The 23,052-nt window shown below is 49.2% G+C and overlaps 1 protein-coding gene across 1 annotated transcript in view; it reads left to right on the top strand.

The window, feature by feature from the left end:
• The window catches only part of LOC147902446 (uncharacterized), a 134,629-nt gene that overhangs the window by 33,705 nt on the left and 77,872 nt on the right, over positions 1–23,052 (top strand). The window contains exons 3-4 of the mRNA XM_087373491.1: positions 16,453–16,536; positions 16,725–16,894. Coding sequence (XP_087229617.1) covers positions 16,453–16,536; positions 16,725–16,894 — 254 coding nt within the window. The remainder of the gene's footprint in view (positions 1–16,452; positions 16,537–16,724; positions 16,895–23,052) is intronic.

Genomic DNA, 23,052 nt, shown 5'->3' with positions numbered 1-23,052 from the left:
ATCTAGACCACTCCATAAAAAGTTTTGTACAGGCCTCTTAAGCTGAGTGATACAATCCCTAGAGTGGCACCAACAAGAGCATACAAACCATGATGTGGCTAGAAGAACCTGGTTAACCACCACCACCCTGGAGGCCAAGTCAAGTTTGGCTGAGCTCCAAAAAAGGAGCTTTCTTCTGATGCTTTCCAACACCGGAGCAAACTGTTGTGAAGGAGAGATGTCCACCCCAACCTGGCAGCCCAAATATCTGACGGAGACACCCCTCTGTACCCAAGTGAAGCCAATATCATTACCCCAATCCGGGGTGTCATCCTCGCAAATCCAAAAACCACTAGATTTATGCCAATTAATGTGTGCACCTGCAGCCGTGCAAAACCAATCCAAGGCTGTTCGGAAGGAAGTGAGTGTCATGGGGGAGGCGTCCAAAAAAACAGCCGTGTCATCTGCCAACTCACTATCCAGGAGCTCTTCTTCCCGACGGATAGGAAGCCTCAGCCCATAAATATCAGCTTGAGATCTAATGTAGATACTGATAGCTTCCGCCACAAACAGAAAAAGAAACGGGGGAAGAGGACATCCCTGGCGGACGGATCTGGAAATCTGAAAACCTGTCCCCTCTTACCCCCCCAATGAGCAACTGGCTATGGGCTGATCTGTAGAGAGAGGATACTCCTCTAATCCATGCATCTGAAAAACCAAAGCGAGATAGAGTACCCTCTAAAAAATCCCAATCTACTCTGTTGTGAGCTTTCTCAAAGTCTAAGAGTAGAATGGCCAATCTCTGGCGGCTCTGCATGGCCCATTCTGAGGCCTCCCAAAATGAGAAAATACTATCAAAAATACTTTTGCCATGCACAAACCCTGTCTCCGTGTCATGAATCAAATCTGGAAGAAAAACCTGTAGCCACAGACTGATGGCTTTCGCCAGAATCTTGTAAAAAGTGACCAATAGAGTGATGGGTCTCCATTGAGACACAAGATTCCTATTACCTTCCTTTGGGATGAGATGAATGAGACCATCTGTAAGTGATTCCGGCATCTCACCAGAGTCCCACACGCCCTGCAGGGCTGATGTAATGTGATCACCAATCTGCTCCCAAAAAGAAATAAAAAAGGAGGGGGTAAGTCCATCTGAACCTGGGCACTTGCCCTTGTGAAGGGTAAGTAATGCAGTCTTGAATTCTGCATTGGTGAAAGGTGCATTCAGAGAAACATACATCTCATCCTTCACCAATACAGGGATACACTGCTAAATAACCTCTCTGCAATCATCAATGGCCTGTGTGCCTGGATCTGCAGTAAGAAGGGATGCAAAAAAATCTGAAGCTACATGCATGACAGCATCAGGATCTGACTGTAACACCCCGTCTGAGTCAACAAGCTGCAAAACACTATCTCTACTATGTCTGGGCCCATGAGTAGAGAAAAAGTGTTTGTTGACCCTGCCACCCATCTGAATCCAAAAGGATTCCCGTGCATGAAAGGCATATTCTGCTCTCTGATCCAACAATGTCTGCAAATGAGCCCTTGCTACAGCAAGGCGCTCCTGAATCCAAGCATCTGTGGGCCTCTTTTGCTCTTCCCTCTGAAGGGACACTAACTACTAGCATATACCAATCTCACATCTGAGAATCTCACGTCTCCTAGAATCAGCGACTGTATGATAATAGTCACTAATTCCGGATAAGGCTGCAACTACCTGAGCTGGGTGGACAGCTCCACCCTGTATGTGAGAAACCCAAATCTGTAAAATATCCTCAGTGAGGCTCTCCTCTTCATAAAAAGCATCCGGAATCCTGACACTGGTAGATCATCCTCTTTGATGAGGCTCAAGAATCTGCAACACCACTGGAAAATGATATGAGGTGGAAACCCCAATAGAAATGCATATAGATCCTCCTCTATCAAGTGCCCAATCGTCTACATAAAATCTATCAATCCGTGCATGAATGGGCATGTGTATTCTCCTGTTCGACCAAGAGTACAGAAGTGACTGTGGCATAATATAAAAGGCATCATCCAACCAAGTGTCCCTGCCACTGAACTGAAAGAGGAAGGCATCCCAGGCTGCCCTCTCCAAAGAATGAATTCCACCTGTCTGCCTCCCTTTTTGTCTGAAGGCAACTCAACCATGTTGAAGTCGCCACCAATGATCCAAGAATCTGCAATGGGGGCCCAAGAGAGTAACTCCTTCCAAAAGGAGATCTGCTCCCCTCTATTGTTGGGAGCATAAAGATTGAGAAGACCAATCTTACGCCCTCCAATCAAAATAATGATCCATTGAGCTCTAGAAGGGGAGATAATACCATGACCAACAACCAAGGGGAGAATAGAAAGAGAGACCGAAATGCAAGTACCTCCCCTTGTGCCCATAGCAGGCGACCAGAAGGTATGCCCTGAAAGCAGTTTGCCAGACTTAGAGCAATCAATGGCATCCAGCTTGTGTTCCTGGATAAAAATGATATCAATAGCACCTCCAGTGACACCTGGATGAAGCTGGTTCCGGATCAGCTGCCTACGGCGATGGTGTGGAACTCCACCTAGGCCCTATATGTTCTAGCTGACTATCCTCATCGACAGGAGGATGCTGGATGGAAAGGCTTACTTGACCTAGTAGAGGAGACCAGCTTCCCCTGGGCCGAAACACTCCTGCTGAGGGCAGGAAACTTAACAGGTGAAAGGATCCCCACACCTACTGAAAGGGAGGCCCTGTCAGAAGGAATCCCAGTGACCGAGACCCCAAAGGTGGAGGGCAGAAACTCCTCATCATCCATGAAAGTCGCTGAATCTGCCAGTGCCGAAAAAGAAATCTTGATAAGCAAGTCTGGCCGAGGAGTGCAAAGAAGACCTGCACCCGTGGAAGATGGAGGAGAAGGACCTGCCAGGCCTCTATCAGCAGAACTGGAGCTGGGGGTTGAGGAGGCCTGTGGCTGGGGTGAAGAGGAATTAGAAGCCCTCATCTGTGCCTGCACTTTCTCGGTTGTCCTGACTGTGGCAGCAACAGTCTGCAGAGAAGAAGTACCTATAGCCCTCTCGTGGTCAGAAACCAAGGGGTCAGAAACCAAAGTGACTGGGACTAGTGGATCTAAAGGCCCCTCTTGATGTGGAACTGTAGTGTCTGGGGCTGCAGCAACATCCACCTCTGGAGTCTGGAACGCGTCTGTCTGAACAGGATCAAAAGTCTCCTCCTGAGGTAAGGGAGCCGCTCTGATAGCTCTCCATTGTGATACTAGGTGTGCTATGGGCATTGGGCACCCTGCTGCCCCTAGTGGTCCTGGGGTGTGCAAAGCAGGGCACCCTGTTGCTCTTGGTGGTCCTGGAGTGCGTGGTATAGGGTACTAGAGAGGTGCAGTCGTGGTAGTACATGAAGGAGCCGCACCAGAAGACCTCTTGGGTCTTTTTCTCTTCCTTGGGCAGTCTCTAGCAAAGTGCCCAAGGGTCCTGCAATCCTGCACTGGTCCTGTCTACCTGAAATCTCGACTCTCTGTCGGAAGAGAGAGCCGTCTGGATGCTGAAGCATAATGTGGTCATCTGAGATGTTAGGGTCAAAGACAATGACCGTTACACGAGGCACCCCATCTGCACTGACTACCTCTGCCGAGGAAGAAGGCATGCCAGGAAGGAAGGGGATCTCAGTGACCACTCCAAATGTGGCTCCGATAGCGGCAAGCAGTTGATGGTAGTGTGACATGAAGTTTGGGGTAATAAACTTCACGCACCTCTTCGCTTCCTGCTGCTTTCGAATTGACTGACAAAGATATTTATCATTGAGAATGGGACATTGAAAAGAAGATTTTATGCCAAGATACCACACCATACTTTCCTCCCTCAAAGAACTCCCGTAACGCTCCTGCGAGCTTCCCCTCCCCCGCCGTACCTCTACCTCCCCCTAGCCCCTCCTTGCCTCACCCTCTCCCGCCCCTACTCCTCCGCCCTCACCTCCCCCCTCACCCCCGCCTCGCTCCGCCCCCCCTCGCCACGCTCCACCCCCGCCCGCTACCCCCTCCGCTCACCCCCGCCCCGCTACCCCCTCCGCTCCACCCCGCTACCCCCTCGCTCCACGCCTCCCGCCCCGCTACCCCCTCCGCTCACCCCCGCCCCGCTACCCCCTCCGCTCACCCCCGCCCCGCTACCCCCGCCCCGCTCCGCTCCACCCCGCTACCCCCTCGCTCCACCCCGCTACCCCCTCGCTCCACGCCTTCGCCCCGCTCCGCTCCACCCCGCCGCCCCCTCCGCTCCACCCCGCTACCCCCTCGCTCCACGCCTCCGCCCTCCTCCGTTCCGCTCCCCCCCGCCGCCCATTCCGCCCCCTCACCCCTCGCCTCCCGCCCCGCCCCCTCCCACCTCTCCGCCCTCCCGTTCCACCCCCGCCTTCCCCTCCCGCCTTCACCCCCGCCCCCCCCGTCCATTCGCTCCACCCCGCCCCCTCCGTCCCTCCATTCCCCCCGCCCCCCGTCCGCCCCCTCGTCCCCGCTCCGCCTCTCCCCCGCCCCCGCTTCCGCTCTCGCCGCCCCACCTCACCCGTTCCCCGCCTCCACGCCTCCACCTCGCGCCACCTCCGTTCCCGCCACACCCAAGCTCCACCCTCCCGCTTCTACCCCCCCCCCCCTTTTTTGGGTGGCAGCCTCTTCCTCATCGGAAGCCTCGCAGTTTGTCTTGGCGGTATGGCGGCTCCTTGCCCGGAACCGGAGGCCCAGACGGTCCCTCCCTCTCCAGATGCCTACCGCGTCATCCTGACAGAGCAGCAATCATCTCGAGTTCAGGAGGTTGCCAATGACTTTGCTCTTACCTCTGTCTATGGCAGAGTCATTGGACATTCCCCCTCCAGATCAGCCATCAGGGACTACTCTCATGCTAGAGGACGGCCATATTGAGGAGGTGGCCCTTATGGGAAGGGGCATCTTCTGGCTTAAACTCTCCAGTGCGAAAGCTGCGAGCAACCTGATTGCTGGCTCCCCCACGTCAGTGGATGGAAAGATTATCATGATAGTCCCATGGTACCGTGGATTCAGCGCAGCAGATTTTGATGCCCGGTTCCGTATACCTCGCTGTCCAGTGACGCTAGTTTTTCCTGGTCTTGCTGCTGAGCTGCGGCCGATTGTTAGGGACCTGGGCTCCCACTTCGGCTGGGTTATGCACGATACTTTCGCCGATGCGGTGACTACGGCAGGAGCCCCCCGAGTCCGTGTGGCTGTGGCGGATCCTGCGACTCTCCCGGCAGTGATCGAGATCGTGACAGGTGCCGGCAGCATCACCCAGAGCATGGTAGTCACCGGACAGCCAGGACAGTGTCTGAGGTGTCACGGCTTTGGGCACCTGGCGGCTGTTTGCCCACGTTTCGCCATCTCTTCTCGGCCTCCCCCGCCTCCCCCCTCTCCGCCCCCTCCCCCCCCCTCCGGGCAGCCACGCCAGGAGGAGCAGAGGCGGACCAAGATAGCTGGCGGCTGGACTGAGGTTAGAAGGAAAAGAGGAAAGAACAAGAAGATTTCTGATAAAGGCAAGGAGGCAGAGGTTACCCCGCCTGTAGCTGCACCTCAGAGACCCGACAGGCAGCCGCCCCAGGGACATGGGAGAGCTTCTTCTTCGACGGTAGCCCGCCCTCCACAGCCTCAGGTCCCCCTCTCTTCCTCTCCCCAGCCTCTTCCCATCCAGCCCCAGCCCATCCCCCAACTGCACCCCTTGTCTCCCGACCCGCAGCTTCAGCCCCCTCGTCCTCCTCAGTCTTCTCCCCCTCCTTCTCAGCCCCAGTTCCAGATGCAGCCCCATCCCTCCCCCCCCCCCCCCGGCCTCTTTCAGCTCTCCCGCAGAGCTAGCTGCTCCGACGGTTCCTCAGCCGAGGGCAGCCCCCGCTCCCCCTCCTTCTTCTCCTCCGCTAGCCGCCCCTGAGGAGTCTGAGCTGCCTATTTCCGAGCCTCCTCCCCCTCCCCCTCCGCTGGCAGGACACCTTGAGTCTACACCACCACCGGAGCAGGCTTCTCCGTCCGCTAGCCCCTCAGTGGCAGACTCTGACGGGCCTCAGCTTCAGGAGAGAGAGCTCCGCCGCGACTTTTACAGATCTGGCCCCTGGGACTACTTGGATGTGGCCGACCCCTCGCGACCTTCCCTGCTTGGCTCGACATCAGTATCTTCCTGCTCCGCAAAGGGGCGGATGGGAAGATAGCCGCCTTGGCCCCTAGGGATGGCCCTAGCTTTGCTTTCACGTTCCTCAGCGACGGCACCGAGACCTGGACAGACGACTCGGTCTGAGAGGCTCTCAGGGAGCAGACGCATGCTCAGATTTGCTCCTGGATAGGCCCGTCCGGTGGGCAGCTTCTCGAGACTCAGTGGTCCGAGGGTGACGTGCACCTGCGGTGGCGCTGCGCCGCCAAACGATTCAGACTGATTGTGATCCTCAGGCCCCCCCTGTCTTGGCCCCTCCCCCAAGATGTCAGAGCCTGGACGCCTCAGAAACTCCGTGTCTTCTACGGGATGTCCACCTTAGAGATCTCGAGCTGGCTCGAGAAAGCCTTCGTTCATGGTACCAAAGGCCTCTCGCCTTTGCTGAAGGTGTTGAAGGACGGGCAGGACGACCCCGCCTCCCTCTCCAAACCTTCCCATAAGCGCCAGCGCCTCCACTCCGAAATGTCAGCTTCTTCTTCGACCTCGACCGCGAGCAGACAGTTGTTCGCTGCCTCCCAGTCCTCACCATGAGCCTACACCTCGTATCCTGGAATGTGAACGGGTTTCACTCTTCTGGCACCCGTGGTCCTAGGAAGCTCATTTTGAGACAGGAACTTCAGCCAGCAGTGATTGGACGTTTGGATGTACTTCTGCTCCAGGAACACAAGCTTTCGGCGGCTCACTCCCGTAGATGCGGTAAGATCCTCCTTGGTCGCTCTCACACTTATTGGGAGCCCTCGATCGGCGCACTGGGGAGGAGTGGTGGTGTCTGTACTTCCGTGGGAGAGCAGCTAGCCCAGGGAGTTTTTGGTCATGGCACGTTGATTCCAGGTCGTGCCCTTTGGGTAGGCCTGGAATTGGAGGGCTCCAGAGTTGGAATTCTCAACATTTATGCTCCCACAGATCTCCGTTGTAGAGCCACCTTCTGGAGGACACTTACAGGGATTCTCCCAGACATGGATTCCTGGATTGTTGGAGGTGACTTCAACAATTTGGAGACCTTGGAGGACCAGCAAGGCAGAGGACCGGAGTTTACAAGTATGTCTCAGGCAGAGCAGTCCGCTTGGGACTCTTTTATCTTTGCGACAGGAGGAAGGGACTGTTGGCGAGACCCGTCCTTCCGGCGTTGGCACGAGAGCTTGGACTTCTCGTGGGGTTTCCGCAGGGAAGGAGGCAGACTCCTGGAGAGGCTGGATAGATTTTATGTTAGTGATTGGGCCATCAGCAGAGGCGGTCAGGCCGGTATAGTTCCAGGGATGACACTCTCCAACCATGCGCCTGTGCTCTTATCATTAGATTCGGCAGCTCAAGCCCTTCCCCCCCGCTCATGCCGGATCCCCGACTCCATTTTCTCGAGGGAGGACGTGCGCAGCAGTATTTGCAGTCTTTGGGATAGAGACTGAGACGAGTGCGCGGATTTGGTTGATTTGGTGGCGCAGGCTTTGCAGGAGTCCAGCCAGATCTGCCAGCTCGCAGCCCTATAGGTTCGACAGGAGTGGTGGGGTAGAGAGAGAGCTCTTCGGAGGGACCTCGCCTCCATTCAGCGGCTCCAGCAGGCATCCCCGGGCTCGGAGGAGCTTCGGATCTAGGCCCTTCGAGCCAGAGCCCTTCTTGAGAAGACACTCCAGCGTCGCTCAGAGTTTTTCTATCACGCCTCTCTCTCCTTCTGGGCTCGGAAGGGTGACCGGATGTGCAGGGAGTTCTTCAGGACACATGGCCAGAGAGCTGCAAGTGATCAGCTTCGGAGTCTCAGGACAGCGGAGGGACACATCGTTACGGATCCGGGAGAGGTCTTGGGATTGGCCACCGACTTCTACAGGACCCTTTTCCAGCAGGAGCCGCTTGCTCCTCGTACTCGTCGTGCCCGTGAGGAGGTGTGGAGACACACTCCTTCCTTGGTCCAGCCTAGCATGCAGGCGACGCTGTTGGCACCGTTTACCACGGATGAGATGTTGGAGGCCTTGATGGCCATCGATGGACAGAAGTGCCCAGGTGAGGATGGGCTATCCCGGGCATTCTTCACCTCCTTCTGGGACCAGATCCATCAGCCCCTCCTAGCAGCTCTTCAGAGGATTTTCAGTAGCGGTTATATGCCAAAGAGCCTCTCCTCGGGACTGATTTGCCTCATCCCGAAGGGAGGAGATAGACAGGAGATCCGTCAGTGGCGCCCGATCACTCTCCTCACCACTGCCTACAAAATCCTAGCCAAGATGATCAGCGCCAGAGTTCGGCCTCTACTTCCAGACCTCATTCATGACACTCAGATAGGCTTTGTCCAGGATCGCAGTATCCTGGATAATGTCTTCACCTTTTCAGAGGCGGCGGAGTGGGCTCAGCACAGCGGATCACACCTTGCCATCCTACTTCTCGACTTTGAGAAGGCCTACGATCGGGTGGACTGGTCCTTTCTTGAAGGGACTCTGGAGCGGCTAGGTTTCCCAGCAGGTTGGATTCAGGGTATTTCAGCTTTGTATAGGACAGCTTCTAGCAGAGTCATCATTGGAGGCAGGATGGGTGAGCGTTTTAGCTTGGAGAGATCAGTGCGTCAGGGCTGCCCCCTTGCTCCTTACCTGTTTCTCTTCTTCGTCGAGGCTATGACCTACTACCTCCGGGCGAGGTCTACAGGGATCAGGGGTGTTCGCCTTCCCCTCCGGGAGGACACGGAGCTCTTGGACTCGGAGTACGCGGATGACACAGCCCTGTATGTCCAGGACGATGAGTTGATGCTGGAGAGGGTGAGGATGGCCCTGGAGGTCTTCTGCTCGACTGCTGGTGCGAAAATCAACTGTAACAAATCAGTTGGTTTCCTCACAGACCCCGGGGCGCGTTCTCAGTGGGGGAGGTTTTTGGGTTTCAGGTGGATCCCGCAGGGACAGACAGCTAGATACCTGGGTTTTCAGGTCGGCCTGGACATGACGCCAGCTCAGCAGTTTCTCCCGGTGCTAGATTCCATCCGACGGAAGCTGGCTTTCTGGAGCACTGCTAAGCTTTCCCTTGCAGGTCGTGCCTTGGTAGTCAACCAAGTCCTCCTTGCCACGGCTTGGTATGTGGCTTCCTGTTGGTGTTTCTCGAGATCCAGTGTGGCACAGCTTAGGAGGCTAGTTCGGAACTTCCTTTGGTCCGGGGAGGATGGCCTCAGAGATACCAGAGCCAGGGTTGCTTGGCAGACAGTTATTCTTCCGCAGGCTGAGGGAGGCCTGGGAGTCATCGATCCAGAGCTGCAGAGTCAGGCCTTGTTAGGCAAGTTAGTCATCCGCGGTTTGACCCCGGGGGGGCAGATGTGGAAGATGCTTCTTCAGCAGGGGGTCGGTTCTTGTGTCCCGCGCCGAGGTGGAGAGTGGCTCCCGTCCCTCAGGTGGATCTTCACTTCCGCCCCGCTTACTCAGCCCCGTTCCCCACTCGTTCGTAGCCTCCTCATGGTTTGGAGGCGGCTCCTCAGTCTCATTCAGTCCCCTCCCCGCTGTCAGGAGGAGATCGATCGCCAGCCGCTTATCTGGAATGATCAGGTCAGAGATGCCGAGGGCCTTCAGTTGGGGGAGAGATCACATATCAGGTGGGATGGTTGGATGAGGGGGCCAGCCCGGTCCCTTCGAGTTTGGAGGGACACATACAGACATTTGGAGACGGCTGATCTCGCAGACGCAGCTGGAGGTGCACGTGGAGCCCAGGCGAGACGCAGCCCAGGCGAGACGCACGGAGATCGACGGCACGATCCCAGCTGATTGGTTGAATCCACCTGAGCCTCAGATCCTCTTGCCTGGTGACGACCGTTGGCTGGGACAGTTCACCCCCCGTGGCATCCCACTGGTGGTCGCAGGACGTATGGACGACTCCTCTATTTCTTTCTTCGCGGTTATGGGGGATGGACGACTCAGGAGTGAGGATGCACTCATCGACCCCCTACTCCCATGGCAGAGGGTTCGGATCGTAGGCCTTTTGGGGAAGGTCTGGCGTACCGATCCTAGCATTGAGCAGGATCAGCTGCAGCTTTGGCGACTCTGCTCTGGGAGGGGCGGGCCTTGTCAGAGCTTGATTGGGACCCAGGAGAGTGGAGCTGGCCAGAGGTTGTGACAGGACAGGGGCCGACCTCCTTCTTTGCCTGCAGCACGACTTTGGGCAGGCGAGTTCTTGGGAGGATGCAGAGCCGCCGCCCCCCCACCCAGCGGCCCAGTTGGTATGCACAGGGTATTTCCAGATTCTTTTTGCAGGCCTTCTGGAAGGCCTTGTGGGAGAGCTGGCGGCCGCGGAAGATCTCCTACTTCCTGTGGCTTCTCGCCCACGAAGGTCTTCCGGTGGGGAGCTGGTTGAGACAGATAGGCTAGGACGGACGCTGTCAGATCTGCCATGAGGTTGAGGAGTCACCAAAACACTGCCTGTGGAGCTGCACTCGCGCCCAGGAAGTGTGGAGGTGGACTTTCGGGATTCTCACTCGCGCAGCACCAGAGCTAGGCTTGATCACGTGGGGCGCGTTCTATTGGTGCAGCACCGCACCTGGTCTACATCACTTATTCGAGGCATGCCAGCAGGACCCCACTTTCCTTATCACGTAGGGTACATGGGGGCCGCTCGAGGGTATCCCGCAGCACCTAGCAGAGGCGGATACAGGAGTCCAGGAGAGGCAGCCAGTCTGGGAGATTATTAGCAGCATAGCAAGGTGGCACATTTGGACCTCGCATTGCGCGCAGATCCTCGATGGCACCTCCTTATCGACTGCCCAGATCATGACTGATATTTGGTGCGAGATTATTCATATCCTCAGAGGCCAGTGGGACCAGATTCAGGGAGATTCCCGGTCCGGTCAAGAGAAGCGGAGACGCTTCCTCCGGGCTTGGAACACTCAGGGCCTCTTCTTCGAGCAGACTTCGCAGGGCCTTCGGTGGCGCTACTCACCACCCCGATGGCTGTTCATTCACACTCGCCTTATCCCGACGTGAGAGAGTGATTTATTGTGTTACCTTTTAGGGCTGTGTCCGATTTGTGAACGCAGCCCGCGTCAACTACAGCTGACCTTTTGTATCTTGTTCTCGAAGTAATATAATTAGCACTGTTTTTTCGGCAAAAAAAAATACTTTCCTCCCTCAGATGAGAATGAAGATGGTAACATCCCAAGTGATATTGTAATCAAGCATAGGGAGAAGGAAAGGATCAGCAGAGGCCATAATCTCAGCGAGCTGGTCTACGCCAAAGAGAAGAGCGATGCGTTGTTGAAAGAAGATCTTGCGGCTCAACATGACATGAACTGATATATATCAAGGAGTTTGAAGGGGCTGAATGGGTCGGATGGGTAGAAGGAAACTTTGCACCTCCTTCATAGACACCTTTACGCTTAGCTCAAAACACTCTACAAACTGTCATTCGACACAAAGGCCTATAACTTTCAGTAAAGCCATGATATCAGAGATTCAAACACAGAAAGAGATGCTCCTTGATATGGGCTTCGCGCTGATATAAGTTTCATTGAAAACAGATAGATGGTTGAAGAGATATGGACAGTTTACTGGAAGGGAGTAAAAACTGTCATGAAAACAGACTGTCAGACACAGAGACTCATAACATTTTGCAGCAATATCTGATTCAAGATCTAAGCACATAGGGACATGCGCCTTAAAGAGAGCTTCGCGCTGATATATTTTTCATAAAAAACAGATAAGCTGCCAAAAAGTTATGGACAGTTTACTAGACGGGGGTAAAAACTGTCATGAAAACAGACTCTCAGACACAGAGACTCATAACTTTTTGCAGCAGAATTTGATTCAGGATCTGATCACATAGAAACATGCGTCTTAAAAAGAGCTTTGCGCTGATATAAATTTCATTAAAATCAGACTATCGAGCAGAAAGCTATGAGCAAAATACTAGTAGGGGGTCAAACTGTCATGAAAACTGCCCTCCACCCATGCTAATTTCGCCTGAGCAGGATGCTCCCTCAAGACTCCACCTTTATCAACAATCCACCCTTTCATAGATTTCGCCTAGAAGAGGGAAAGAAGTTTGCATGGTGGCTCGGGAAACAGATGGACCATGTGTGCACAGTGAGTGGCCGAATAGAAAGAACTTTTAAGGCTTTGAAAGAAAGAAAAGGGAAGAGGCACTCAAGAGAGAGAGAACCTGAAGTGACCTTCATTACCAATAGAGTGAGACTCCACTTCAATGCAACTCAAAACACTAAAAACACAAGGGAGAAGAAGAGGTTTCATATGTACAAGAGGGAGCAGAAGCTTCAAGACTACTCATAGAGAGAAAATGGACTAGAGAGAGATGGACTCAAGAATCTATATAAGAGAATATCTACAAGAGTGAGAGAAGGCTCATGGAAGAGGCTTGAGGAGACTAGAGCTACAGCAACATGAGTCCTAATGGTGGAAGATATTGATGAACAAGGGAGAGGAGGGCTCCTTTTATAGAGATTTTGTCACCCTCCTTCACCCATTTACAATTGCTGCCTATAGATTCTTTTTTCCATCAATCGCATAAGCCCATATGTCACCATCCATGTCCTTTTTTGCTACTCTTGCCATGTGTCCCATCACAAGATGCTCAAGACTCTTAAAATATTGAGAAAGTCAAGAGTCTCGCCACATGGAGCCCATAGGAACCCTCTCTTTTCCACATGTCCACATCCTCCTTATTCCACATAGGAATTCTAGAAGGATTTCTCTTGACTTCACACTCCTCCACATGCCTTCCACACGCTTGGCATGTGATTGCTCTTATATTATTGGAACACATGGACATGAGGCCACCTCTTTATATGACTCACTCTTCCTATTTTCTAAAAACCCCATAATATCCCATACACAAATAACTCTCACCCAATACCAAGGTATTTACAATTCATACCCATGGTATTTACATTGATTTATTCCACTCATCCTCTCAATCCTATACAATATCTCAAAAAAGAGAAATAAGTGAGAGCCGCTAGGCTGCACTTGATATACTTAAACTCTTATCAAACATAGAAGAAAACAATACCAATGCCAAATAAAAATATCAATTTTTGGCGTCACAGCAGACCTGAGGAAGACTAGGAAATCTAATGAACAGTGATGTGACCTGCCTGTCCTCCTCGATCAGATCAAAGCCCAAGGTGTAGGGTAAAAGAAAGATCCTCCTCCAAGTGTCTTGAAGAAGCACAGGGTGATGATAGGTGGATGGAGGCTATGCAGTCGGAGTATGGCTCCATAATGAAGAACAACACTTGGGACCTTGTGGATCGACCACCAAAACGCAAGGTAATTGGATCCAAGTGGGTGTACAAGACTAAGTACAAGTCCGACGGCACGTTGGATAAGTACAAGGCTCGGCTCATGGCAAAAGGATTTGCACAGGTACATGGTTTTGATTATCAATATACTTTTGCTCCCACAGCTCGACTAACCACAATTCGCAGTGTTTTGGCTTTAGCTGCCCAGGGAAGTTGGCCCGTGTTTCAGATGGATGTGAAATCCACCTTTCTGAATGGAGATCTCAAGGAGGAGGTATACGTGGAACAACCATCAGGTTTTGAGATTCCCGGTTCAGAAGGTAAAGTCTGCAAACTGAAGAAGGCACTTTACGGGCTGAAACAGGCCCCACGAGCGTAGTACTAGCGAATTGATGCCTACTTTCTGCAAAACGGGTTCAGGAGGAGCCCATCTGATGCAAATTTGTATATCTTCAGAGAAGGAGGCAGGTGTATGATCGTGGTCCTTTATGTGGACGACCTTGTCATAACAGGGAACCATGAAGAGAAGATCTCGGAGACGAAGCATTTGCTAGGAAGAGAGTTTGAAATGACAGACCTCGGACTGATGCATTTTTGTTTGGGGATTGAAGTTTGGCAGGAGCCGAAATAGATCTTCATTTCACAGCTGAAGTATGCTGGAGAGATACTGAAGGCATTTGGCATGGCTGAGTGCAAGACAGTTGGTACCCCTATGGAGGTTGACGCGAAGCTCTCAAACGAGGATTCATCACCACTGGTGGACGAAGCGAAGTACAGAAGGCTTGTGGGCAGCTTGATCTACCTGTGCAACACACGGTCGGACATCAGTTTTGCGACTGGTGTACTAAGCAGGTTTTCCAATAAGCCCCGGGAGAACCATTGGAGGGCAGGGATGTGGGTGCTGAAATACATCAAAGGCACACTTGATTATGGCATCACCTATACCAAGGGCAACATCTTGACCGGATTATGTGACTCGGATTAGGCAGGAGACGTGGACAGCAGGAGATCAGTGACAGGGTACTGTTTCTCACTTGGATCTGGAGTTGTGTCATGGGTCAGCAAGAAGCAACCCACAGTTGCTCTTTCTTCTACCGCGAGGCCGAGTACAAATCTGCATGCTTTGCTTCTTGCGAGGCAATGTGGTTGAGGAGGATTTTGGGAGACATTGGTGCAGTGCAGAACAAGCCTACGCAGTTATCATGGGATAATCAGAGTTGCATGGCGATTACAAAGAACCCGGTGTTCCACGCTCGCACAAAACACATTGAGATTCAATATCACTTTGTACGCGAGCTCATCATGGATGGATAGGTCGACTTGGTGTACTGTCCGACTACAGAGAATGCCGCGGACATCTTCACGAAGGCTCTTGGAAGAGACTTGCTGGAGAGGCATCTTCATCGACTTGGCATTGGGCCGAAAAAGTAAGTTCACTTGCGGGTGGACATTGAGGGAGGGTGTTAGATATCAATGCTCCACTCTCGTGTAACTACGCGTGTAACTACGCGGGAGCCAGCTAACTCTACTTGTAAGCCCCCCATATGAAGAGAAGGCATTTGAGTAGCTCGGTTATCCGGTAGGTCCTGGTTTGGACACCAAATGGGGGCCATGTGTGGCCTGATGGCTGGACGGCTTCAGATAGAGTTGGCACACCGCCAACTAGGCTACATACAAGTGTGGGAAGGCATCCCTTGACTGACCGCACTGAGGATAGACGGAGCATTTCTCGGGGCAGCCCACTCTCGGGTTGCGGGGCCCGTTTGGAGCCTGAGATGATCCCGGATGGCTGTGGGCCGAACGGCAACCATAGGTCCGTTGCTCTGTTTTGCACACCGGTTCTAGCGTATGGTCGGTGGCCTATTTCGGGACCGACCCCCAGTCGACGGTTTTGGGCGGACTGGGTCGGCCACCCAATTAAGCCTAACCGACTATGACTGGTGGCTATATAAGAGCAAGCCCGTGAAGCCCATTTCATCACTGGCTACAGCAACCCTGATTCCTTAGCATCCAGCCTCCGTCTTCTACTGTTTTCGGCACGCCATCGAAGCTTCTTTCATAGGAGCGCACGGTTGGGAGGTTATCTGTTGAGCACAGACGTTGTATTATTTTCTTACAAGTACTTGGTATATATAGTACCCATGTACTAGTCAACCATATAGTTGACTTATGACCTACAACACCATATCATTATAGATATCTCTACATTGCAGTGAACTAGTGGAGGAGTATTTTTGGAGCTGATTGCTCATGCTCGGTGCTCTTCAACTCCTGATTTTGTTAAGAAATGCCTTTGGGAGTAGACAGGTTAGGATCATTTGGACTGGGATCGCAAATCTAGGATCATTTGGACTGGGATCGCAAATGTGCTATGCAAAACTTCCCCATCCCCTTTCTTCCTTATTTGGGTTTCTATGGCCTGGGTCTCCCTTATTGCGCCTCATATCTTTTATGATATTTAGGAATCCTCTTGGGCCATCTTGACGTGGCCGGGATGTGCTTCAGGCTGTCCCTTCATCTCAAAACAGGCCTGCACATGCTTTAGTGGATACTTGTTGGGAGATTATAGCAAGCATCATTTCCTAGAGGGTTTGGAGCTCTAGATGTTCAGAGGCTATTGATGGCACCCAAGTCTACATTGTTCATACCTGACTTGCATTTGGGCAGATACTATACACACTCTCATGGCTATTTGGTCTAGGATGAAATTCCCTTCTAACACCATCATGTGGCATTTCCAGTCATAGTCTTGGTTTTTATCTAGTTTTCCATTTCAGTGATATTTTACCACCAGATATTCATGCTGTATTTCTGCCTTGATTTTCTTTTCTTGGCTGTTTCTTTCATGCTTAATAGAGTCTGTTTCACCCCCCCAAAAAAAACTACTTTAAAAACATTATGCAGGTAAACACTGTTATTTTGAAGGGAGAGGAGGAAAGACAGCAATCCTTATATTCTACAGCTCAATTTTTAATTTTAATGGAAAATTTTGCTTCTTTGTGTAGTAAAGATTATTCAGCTATCCGATTATTGATTTAATGTGGAATTGTTTGCTAACATAGTTTGGACATGTGGGTTTTTAATAGAAAGCTCAAGTGAAAGAGAACACAGGAAAGGGTTTTGAAGAAGAGGAGTCTACTCTTTTTTACTCTGCATTGATGCCTCTATTGGTATGGAAAATATATTTCCCATTCTTTTGTTTAATATTGTGAATTTAACCTTTCATATTACTGTCTCTCAAAATTCTTTTTCCTCAGATGAGATTATCAAATTTTCAGCTATCTTGCCAAAAAAAGGAAAGAATAAAGCCTATCTCATAATGATCCCCTGACAGTATATACAAACTGATTTATGGCAGGTTGATTTTGAAAGCACAGTTGCAAAGCCAGCTTTTACATGTTTAAGTCCTGCTATATCTGGTGTTGCTGATGTAATAAATGTACAAAACCAGTTTGATGCATTGGCTCGACCAAGTGGAGGACGCTTACCATTTACTGTATATGACAAGTACTTGATAGAACTAGACAAGTGTGTACTTTAGTCTCTCCTTTAATTTGTATGTAAAAAACTACATCTTTCTTTATAGCATTGTTGAATTAGTCTCAAATGTCTTGTATGTAAACTTTGAAGTACCAAAACGAGAAGGCTTGTCACAAACTAGAGGAGGCTGGATTCTAGGGACCAAAGTCATATCTTGATACTGTCCTCGAACATCAAGAGGGAAGGTTTTGGATATTGAATTGCTGAATGACTAAGGTCAGTCCCCTCGTATAGATCTGACTGGTAGGCCAGCTTGATCACTTTATCTACTTTTCATAAATACAACATTGTACGTAAACATAGGGGAACACACAACTGCACTTGTGGCCCACATCTCACCCATTTCTTTGCATCAGTGGCATGCAGCTCCTCCTCCAATCGTGGTAGGTCATCTTCTATCCCCCCGTCAATGTTGCCTGCCGCTTCCTCTCATTTCTAGATCCTCCACTCCACAATCTCCCACCTACTATCCGACACTCCTGTCCTATAGTATCTCCAATGCTATTGTTATGTGAAATTTTATTTTGTTTCTACTAGGGGTGGTTAGTGGGTTTTAGTGACACTGTGTAGGAGGTTGTGTTGGGTTGTCTTGTAAGTCCACCTCCGCTATGGAGTCTAGAGGGAGGTGGGGTGTCAAGCAGGCTTTCAAATGAGACCCGTTTCATGTCGATCGGGTAACGGAGGAATGTGATTGTGTAGGGTCAAGTTCCCATGTGGGGGGTAGAGTGATTAAGATAAGGCCCATGTGGGGGGTAGAGTGATTAAGTTAAGAGTGTGTTCTAGTGTTACTAGAAACTAGTTTTATGAGTCTTTGTGTGAGACAGTGCCATGTGGCATATTGGGAGTTATCCCATATACATATGGTACTTGAGTGTGTGTGTCCACTCTATATGAGTGTTGTACCTTCACTTGTCACATCAATCAACTCAGTGGAGCTTTTGGTCATGTAAGTGATTTTCCTTTTGATTCTTGCCTTTCCATCCATTTCATTTTATTTCCAGTTCAAGTTATGCTTCCTTCCTTCTAGTTCCCTTGTCTCCTTTCCTCCTTCTTCCAGTTCCTTCATGTGGTATCAGAGCCATGTCCCCTTCTAGCTTTCCCTTCCTTGGGCAAACCTTAGGAGTGAGGTAGCCTGGAAATGGAAGCTATCTTCTCCCAAAGCGCAGCCCTTCCCTCTCCTTCCTTAGCCTCTCCATGTGCTGCTGATTCATGGACCTGCTACTGTTGATTCGCGGAGCTGCTACCTTGGAATTCCTGCCTCTTGGTGCTGCTCATTCTGCCTGTTGCTGCTGCTCGTTCCACCTCTTACTACTGCTGCTTCCTACCCGCTACATGGTGGCTCTCTTCTGCCCGCTACCCATTGCCTCTTCTACAGCTCGTGCTGCCCGCTACCTCCTCTTGACGCTTCCTTCTATTTGGAGCTGCCCTCATTGTCGATAAGTTCACGGGCGAAGGATTTTCTACTTGGCAAACTAAAGTGCAGCTGCTCCTCATGAAATAAAATGTATGGGATGTCATTGAGGATGAGGACTACGCTACAACGGGTGTGCCATTGGGGATGAGTCAGGGATCCACTGTAGATGAGAGGCTGGAGGATCCTTGTGGGTGCCTGTGCAAGTAGGGATGCCCTATGAGTCGGATAACCATGATGCGGTGTTGAGGGATTCTTCTATACTTACAAGCCATGAATTATACCAGGTAGGCATTTGGATATGCATTTATGTGATGAGGATATGCTGATAAATGTGCAAGCTGGAGTTCATGAGGTGCATGATGTTGATCGATGTTTGTTGCTTGAGGATTGTGAGTTGGATGTGCAGATTGCTAGTGTCTTTGAGGCATGCTTATTTGCATATTTGTGCTGCCTTTGTGTCTATGAAGGGGATGATGCCTGGAACCACTATTTGGATGAGTTGATTGACAGGGATTTTAACAAGTATTCAGTAGATGATCGTGTTGATATAGACACAAATGTTTCTTTTCCTATGCTTGATAATACTAGTGCACAGAGGTATGATGTTTTTTAAAAGAAAGTGGGTGGTAGACACAACTTGGAAGATTCTGGCTAGCATTTACAGCTTGGCATATTTAGAGGGCCAGATATACGGAGGCGATGGAGGAATCACAAGTTCACCCTTCCCAGTCTATGGCCAGTATATGGACTGATACTATACACACACTGATGGCCATGTGGGCGAGCATGCAGGGATCCTCCAGAGCAGCTACAGCCAAGAGAGATTTTTTTCTCAAGTTTGGGGAGGATTTCCATTCTTCTCTGAGTCTTCTTCAGGGTTGAGGTGGCATTTTCAGCCTCCACCTTGGATTTCTGTTAGCTCCTTTTGAGCTGTTTTTTCTCTCATGCTTGACATGATGTACTCCCGCATTTGAGCTTGCTCTTGTGGCTTTCATTCATACTTAATGAAGTAATATTTTTGGAAAAAGACTCTAGCAAAGCAACAATCAAAGGAGCATGCCCACTTGGTGCATGATGCCACCAATGAGGACGAAGAGGATGACACTCCAGAACAAGCACTTCCCACTGAAATCTGCAATCTCTCTCTCCTTCTAGAGGTAGACGAGGATGATGCGTATATATTCTGAGCCTGATGTATTTGGGTACTTTGCCTTGGGTTATTTCCAAAAAATGAATGAAATCATGATGTGTGTTGGGTTAATAAAGGTTCTCTGTATCCTGAAATGATGTATTGCTTTTTATATCTATGGTGTGTGGCTCCATGTCCCTAATTAGTCCCTAGAGCAAGGAGGGGGATGTACTGTGGGAGCTATGTATTGGCTTTGATAGGGTCTCCAGGATGTTGGTGTATTCCCTAGACCTATGAGCTAGTCATGTAGCCATGCTAAGACATGAGCCTCTGAGCATGTTGAGTCTCAAGCCATGGGAGTGCTTGGATCAACCTCTGAACAAGATCAAACTTTAGCCTCTGAGTTACATAGGGTGCACAGATTAGTAGTCTTGTCATTGTCATGTTCTGTTCTTGGCTCCAATCCAGTAGTCCCTCACCCTTCCTCCATGGGGGTTTGTTAGGAAATGGAGTCAATTTGAGTGACTTCTAAGTGTGTTTTGTTGAGTCCTAGAGTGAGTTCTAGACTATTTTATATCTAGGAGTGCCACATGCCATATTGTGAGTTATCCCATATACATTTGGTGCTTAGAGTGTGTGTGTCTATCCTATAAAGGCATTGTACTTTAGCTTCTCAAATCAATCAAGCCTAAAGCCTTTTTGGTTATGTAAGTACTTTCCTTTGGTTGTTCATTTATTTCTAAGCATTTCATTTGCTTTCCATTTCCATTTCATTATGTTTGCTATCTAGCCTAGCATAGCATGCCTCCTATCTAATTCCATCAGCTTGGTTATTTTCTCGCTCTATTATAAGAGCTTGATTTTATTTGGATTTATTCTCTCATGCTTCGCATGATGTATATTTCCATTCAAAGGTTCTTTCATACTCAATAGAAGTCTCTTTTTTGGAGGAAAAAAAAGAAAACACTTACATATATGTGTGTGTGCATGTGTCCGGACTTTGGCGAGCTTTTTTGTCGATTGGGGATTGATCCTATCAGGCAGGGTATGATTGTTTCTTTCATTGAGCTTGTTATTGGACACTATGCACTCTTTGGAAGGCTTGAAACCATAGAGTCTTTGGTGGTCCGTCCCTAGCCAAGTATCGCTTCTTCCCAGCATCTCTGTGGCAATCCTTCTTCGATGTTGTATGCGCAGGATCTTGATTATCCTGCTTTCTTGTCATATAACAAGATCATCTGATGTCGTAGCTGCATGTCTCCTTCTTGGGGGACTATTTTTGTAACATAAGAACAAATAGATTTCACCCCCTCAAAGAAAAAGAGAGAGTCTGTATGTATGTATGTATGTATGTATATATATATATATATATGTATATATATACACATATGTATATATATATATATATATATATATGTATGTATGTATGTATGTATATGTAAAGTTACAACTGGACGTAGCAAACTCTCACAATATTTATAAAGGTGTTGACAAACACCAAAAGTTACAATAAGCCTCTTAGTGGAAGGCAAATCTATTTTCTCTTGAAATCCTAGATTCAACCCATTCAAGGACTGAGTTCATCTCATCATCATCGATGTAATTAAAACTACTAAAGAGAAGTAAGGAATTATAAATTTTCTCCTCTATAGCACTTTGTTTATTCCAAATGGCTTTCGCTTCCTGGGGTGGAAATATTTAATAACGAGTCTATTTGATGCAGATGTTGAAAGAACAATAAGGGCCTCCCAAAGAGATTATAAAGAAACAATCTGTGATTGCTTGAATTTCTTCCTTCATTGTAATTATGTTGAGGATACGAACACGGAGTCCATGGAAGATTGGGTTGTTGACAAGATAAGAGATACTAATGATGAGATCTTCTAGTGTGGACTGTAATAGTCGTTAATCTTATTTTTTATTCTCCACAATAAGCCTAGTAGGGCTGAGCTGATCATATTAGAATTGCTAATACAATTTATTTTTTAGTAGGAAATCCTCATGCAGTGTGGCTCTTATGAGTCTATAATGTTATAAACTTTGACGCTATAGTATGATTTGAGTAATCTTATTGTTTTGAGTCGCAAATTCTCATCAAGTGTATCCATGATAAATGTCCCTTGTGTATCCATGAGAGAATGCCCCTTATATATTCACATATTTAATAAAATCAACCAAAATAACATTGTGAGAGAAGGAAAACAAGTCACACATTTAATATGTATCCATGATGAATGCCTTTTATGTATTCACATTTGATACAATCAACCAAAATAACATTATGAGCAACTAAATCACAAATAAAAAGTTTTGCGACTTTGCACTTTTACATGCATCACTTGCCAACAAAGTTTTTCTACTTCAAAAAATAACTCATATACATGCTAAACCCCATCATAAAGCTTCACAATGAAGTGGATTTTGATGCTTCCTATGGACTCCATTGTGATGTTTTGGAATTAGACTCTATATCTCGAGGCTTTGATGCTTTGGGCATATATGGACTCTTCCTTCGTGCATAGAATTTTTCTACTTCCAAGTGTGGACTCCGTTGTGATGGTTTAGGCATAGAATCTAGTGGAGGTTTTGATTCCTCGGGCATATATTAAATCTCTACCTTTGAGTGTGGGGTAGATGGTGATTCCATAGAATCCTTGGGAGGGTGTGATGCCCGTGGCATAGAATGAGTCTCTACTTCCACTCATGGACTTTGTTGGGATGCTTTGGGCATAGACTCCCCAAAATGGTATGATTCTTTGGCCGTAGATTGAGTCTCTACTTTCGCGAGTAAACTCCCTTCTGATACATACAAACATACATACATATATATATACATACATACATACATACATTGTTATGGATAAAATTGTCTAAGGAAAAAGGCATTAATATGTGTGTGTGTTTGTATCTGTGGCGATAGTATAATAAAATATGGTGTGCATAGGGCCCAGGGTTGAGGTGGCAGGGCATGACCATGTGCCACCCTTCCACGTAAGAGGACCCATAAGGTGTGATGTACATAATCCATGGTAGTCATATTATAAAATGTAAGGTGGCATGGCTCCTCCATGTGCCACCCCTCCACCTAGGCTGCATTTTTTTTCCAAGAAAAAGACTTCTATTAAGTAAGAAAAAAACCCGCGAGAGCAAGCTCAAAGCGGAATACATCATGAAATCATGAGGATAAATAAAAAATCCCTCAGAGTGAGGTGGAAAACAACCACGGCTGAGGCTGAAAGTGCCATCTCAACCCTATAGTAGTTTCAGAGAAGAAAGGAGAATCCTTCCATTCCCTGAAGAAAGAAGCCCTCCTAGCTGAGGCTGCGCGGGAGTCCCCCTGCATACCCGTCCATACGGCCATCAAAGTATGTACGATGTCTGTCCAGATACTAGATGTGTGCGAGGGATGAACCTGAGTACCCTCCATAGCCTCTGTGCATCTGGCTCTCCAAATATGCCAGGCTGCTATGCTCGCTAGAATCTCCCAAGAAGTATCCACAGAGGCATGTATAGCTGTAAAAGGAAGGTGTGGTACCACATCCAACGAACAGGACTCAATCCGATGACGTCGAACCGAAATGGCCTGAGAGGAGTCAACTCCCT

Source organism: Dipteris shenzhenensis, chromosome 4, assembly GCF_047967505.1.
Source record: "Dipteris shenzhenensis isolate YYH24624 ecotype China chromosome 4, Dip_SZ_1.0, whole genome shotgun sequence".
Classification (NCBI taxonomy): Eukaryota; Viridiplantae; Streptophyta; class Polypodiopsida; order Gleicheniales; family Dipteridaceae; genus Dipteris; species Dipteris shenzhenensis.
This window is presented reverse-complemented; position numbering and strand designations above follow the sequence as displayed.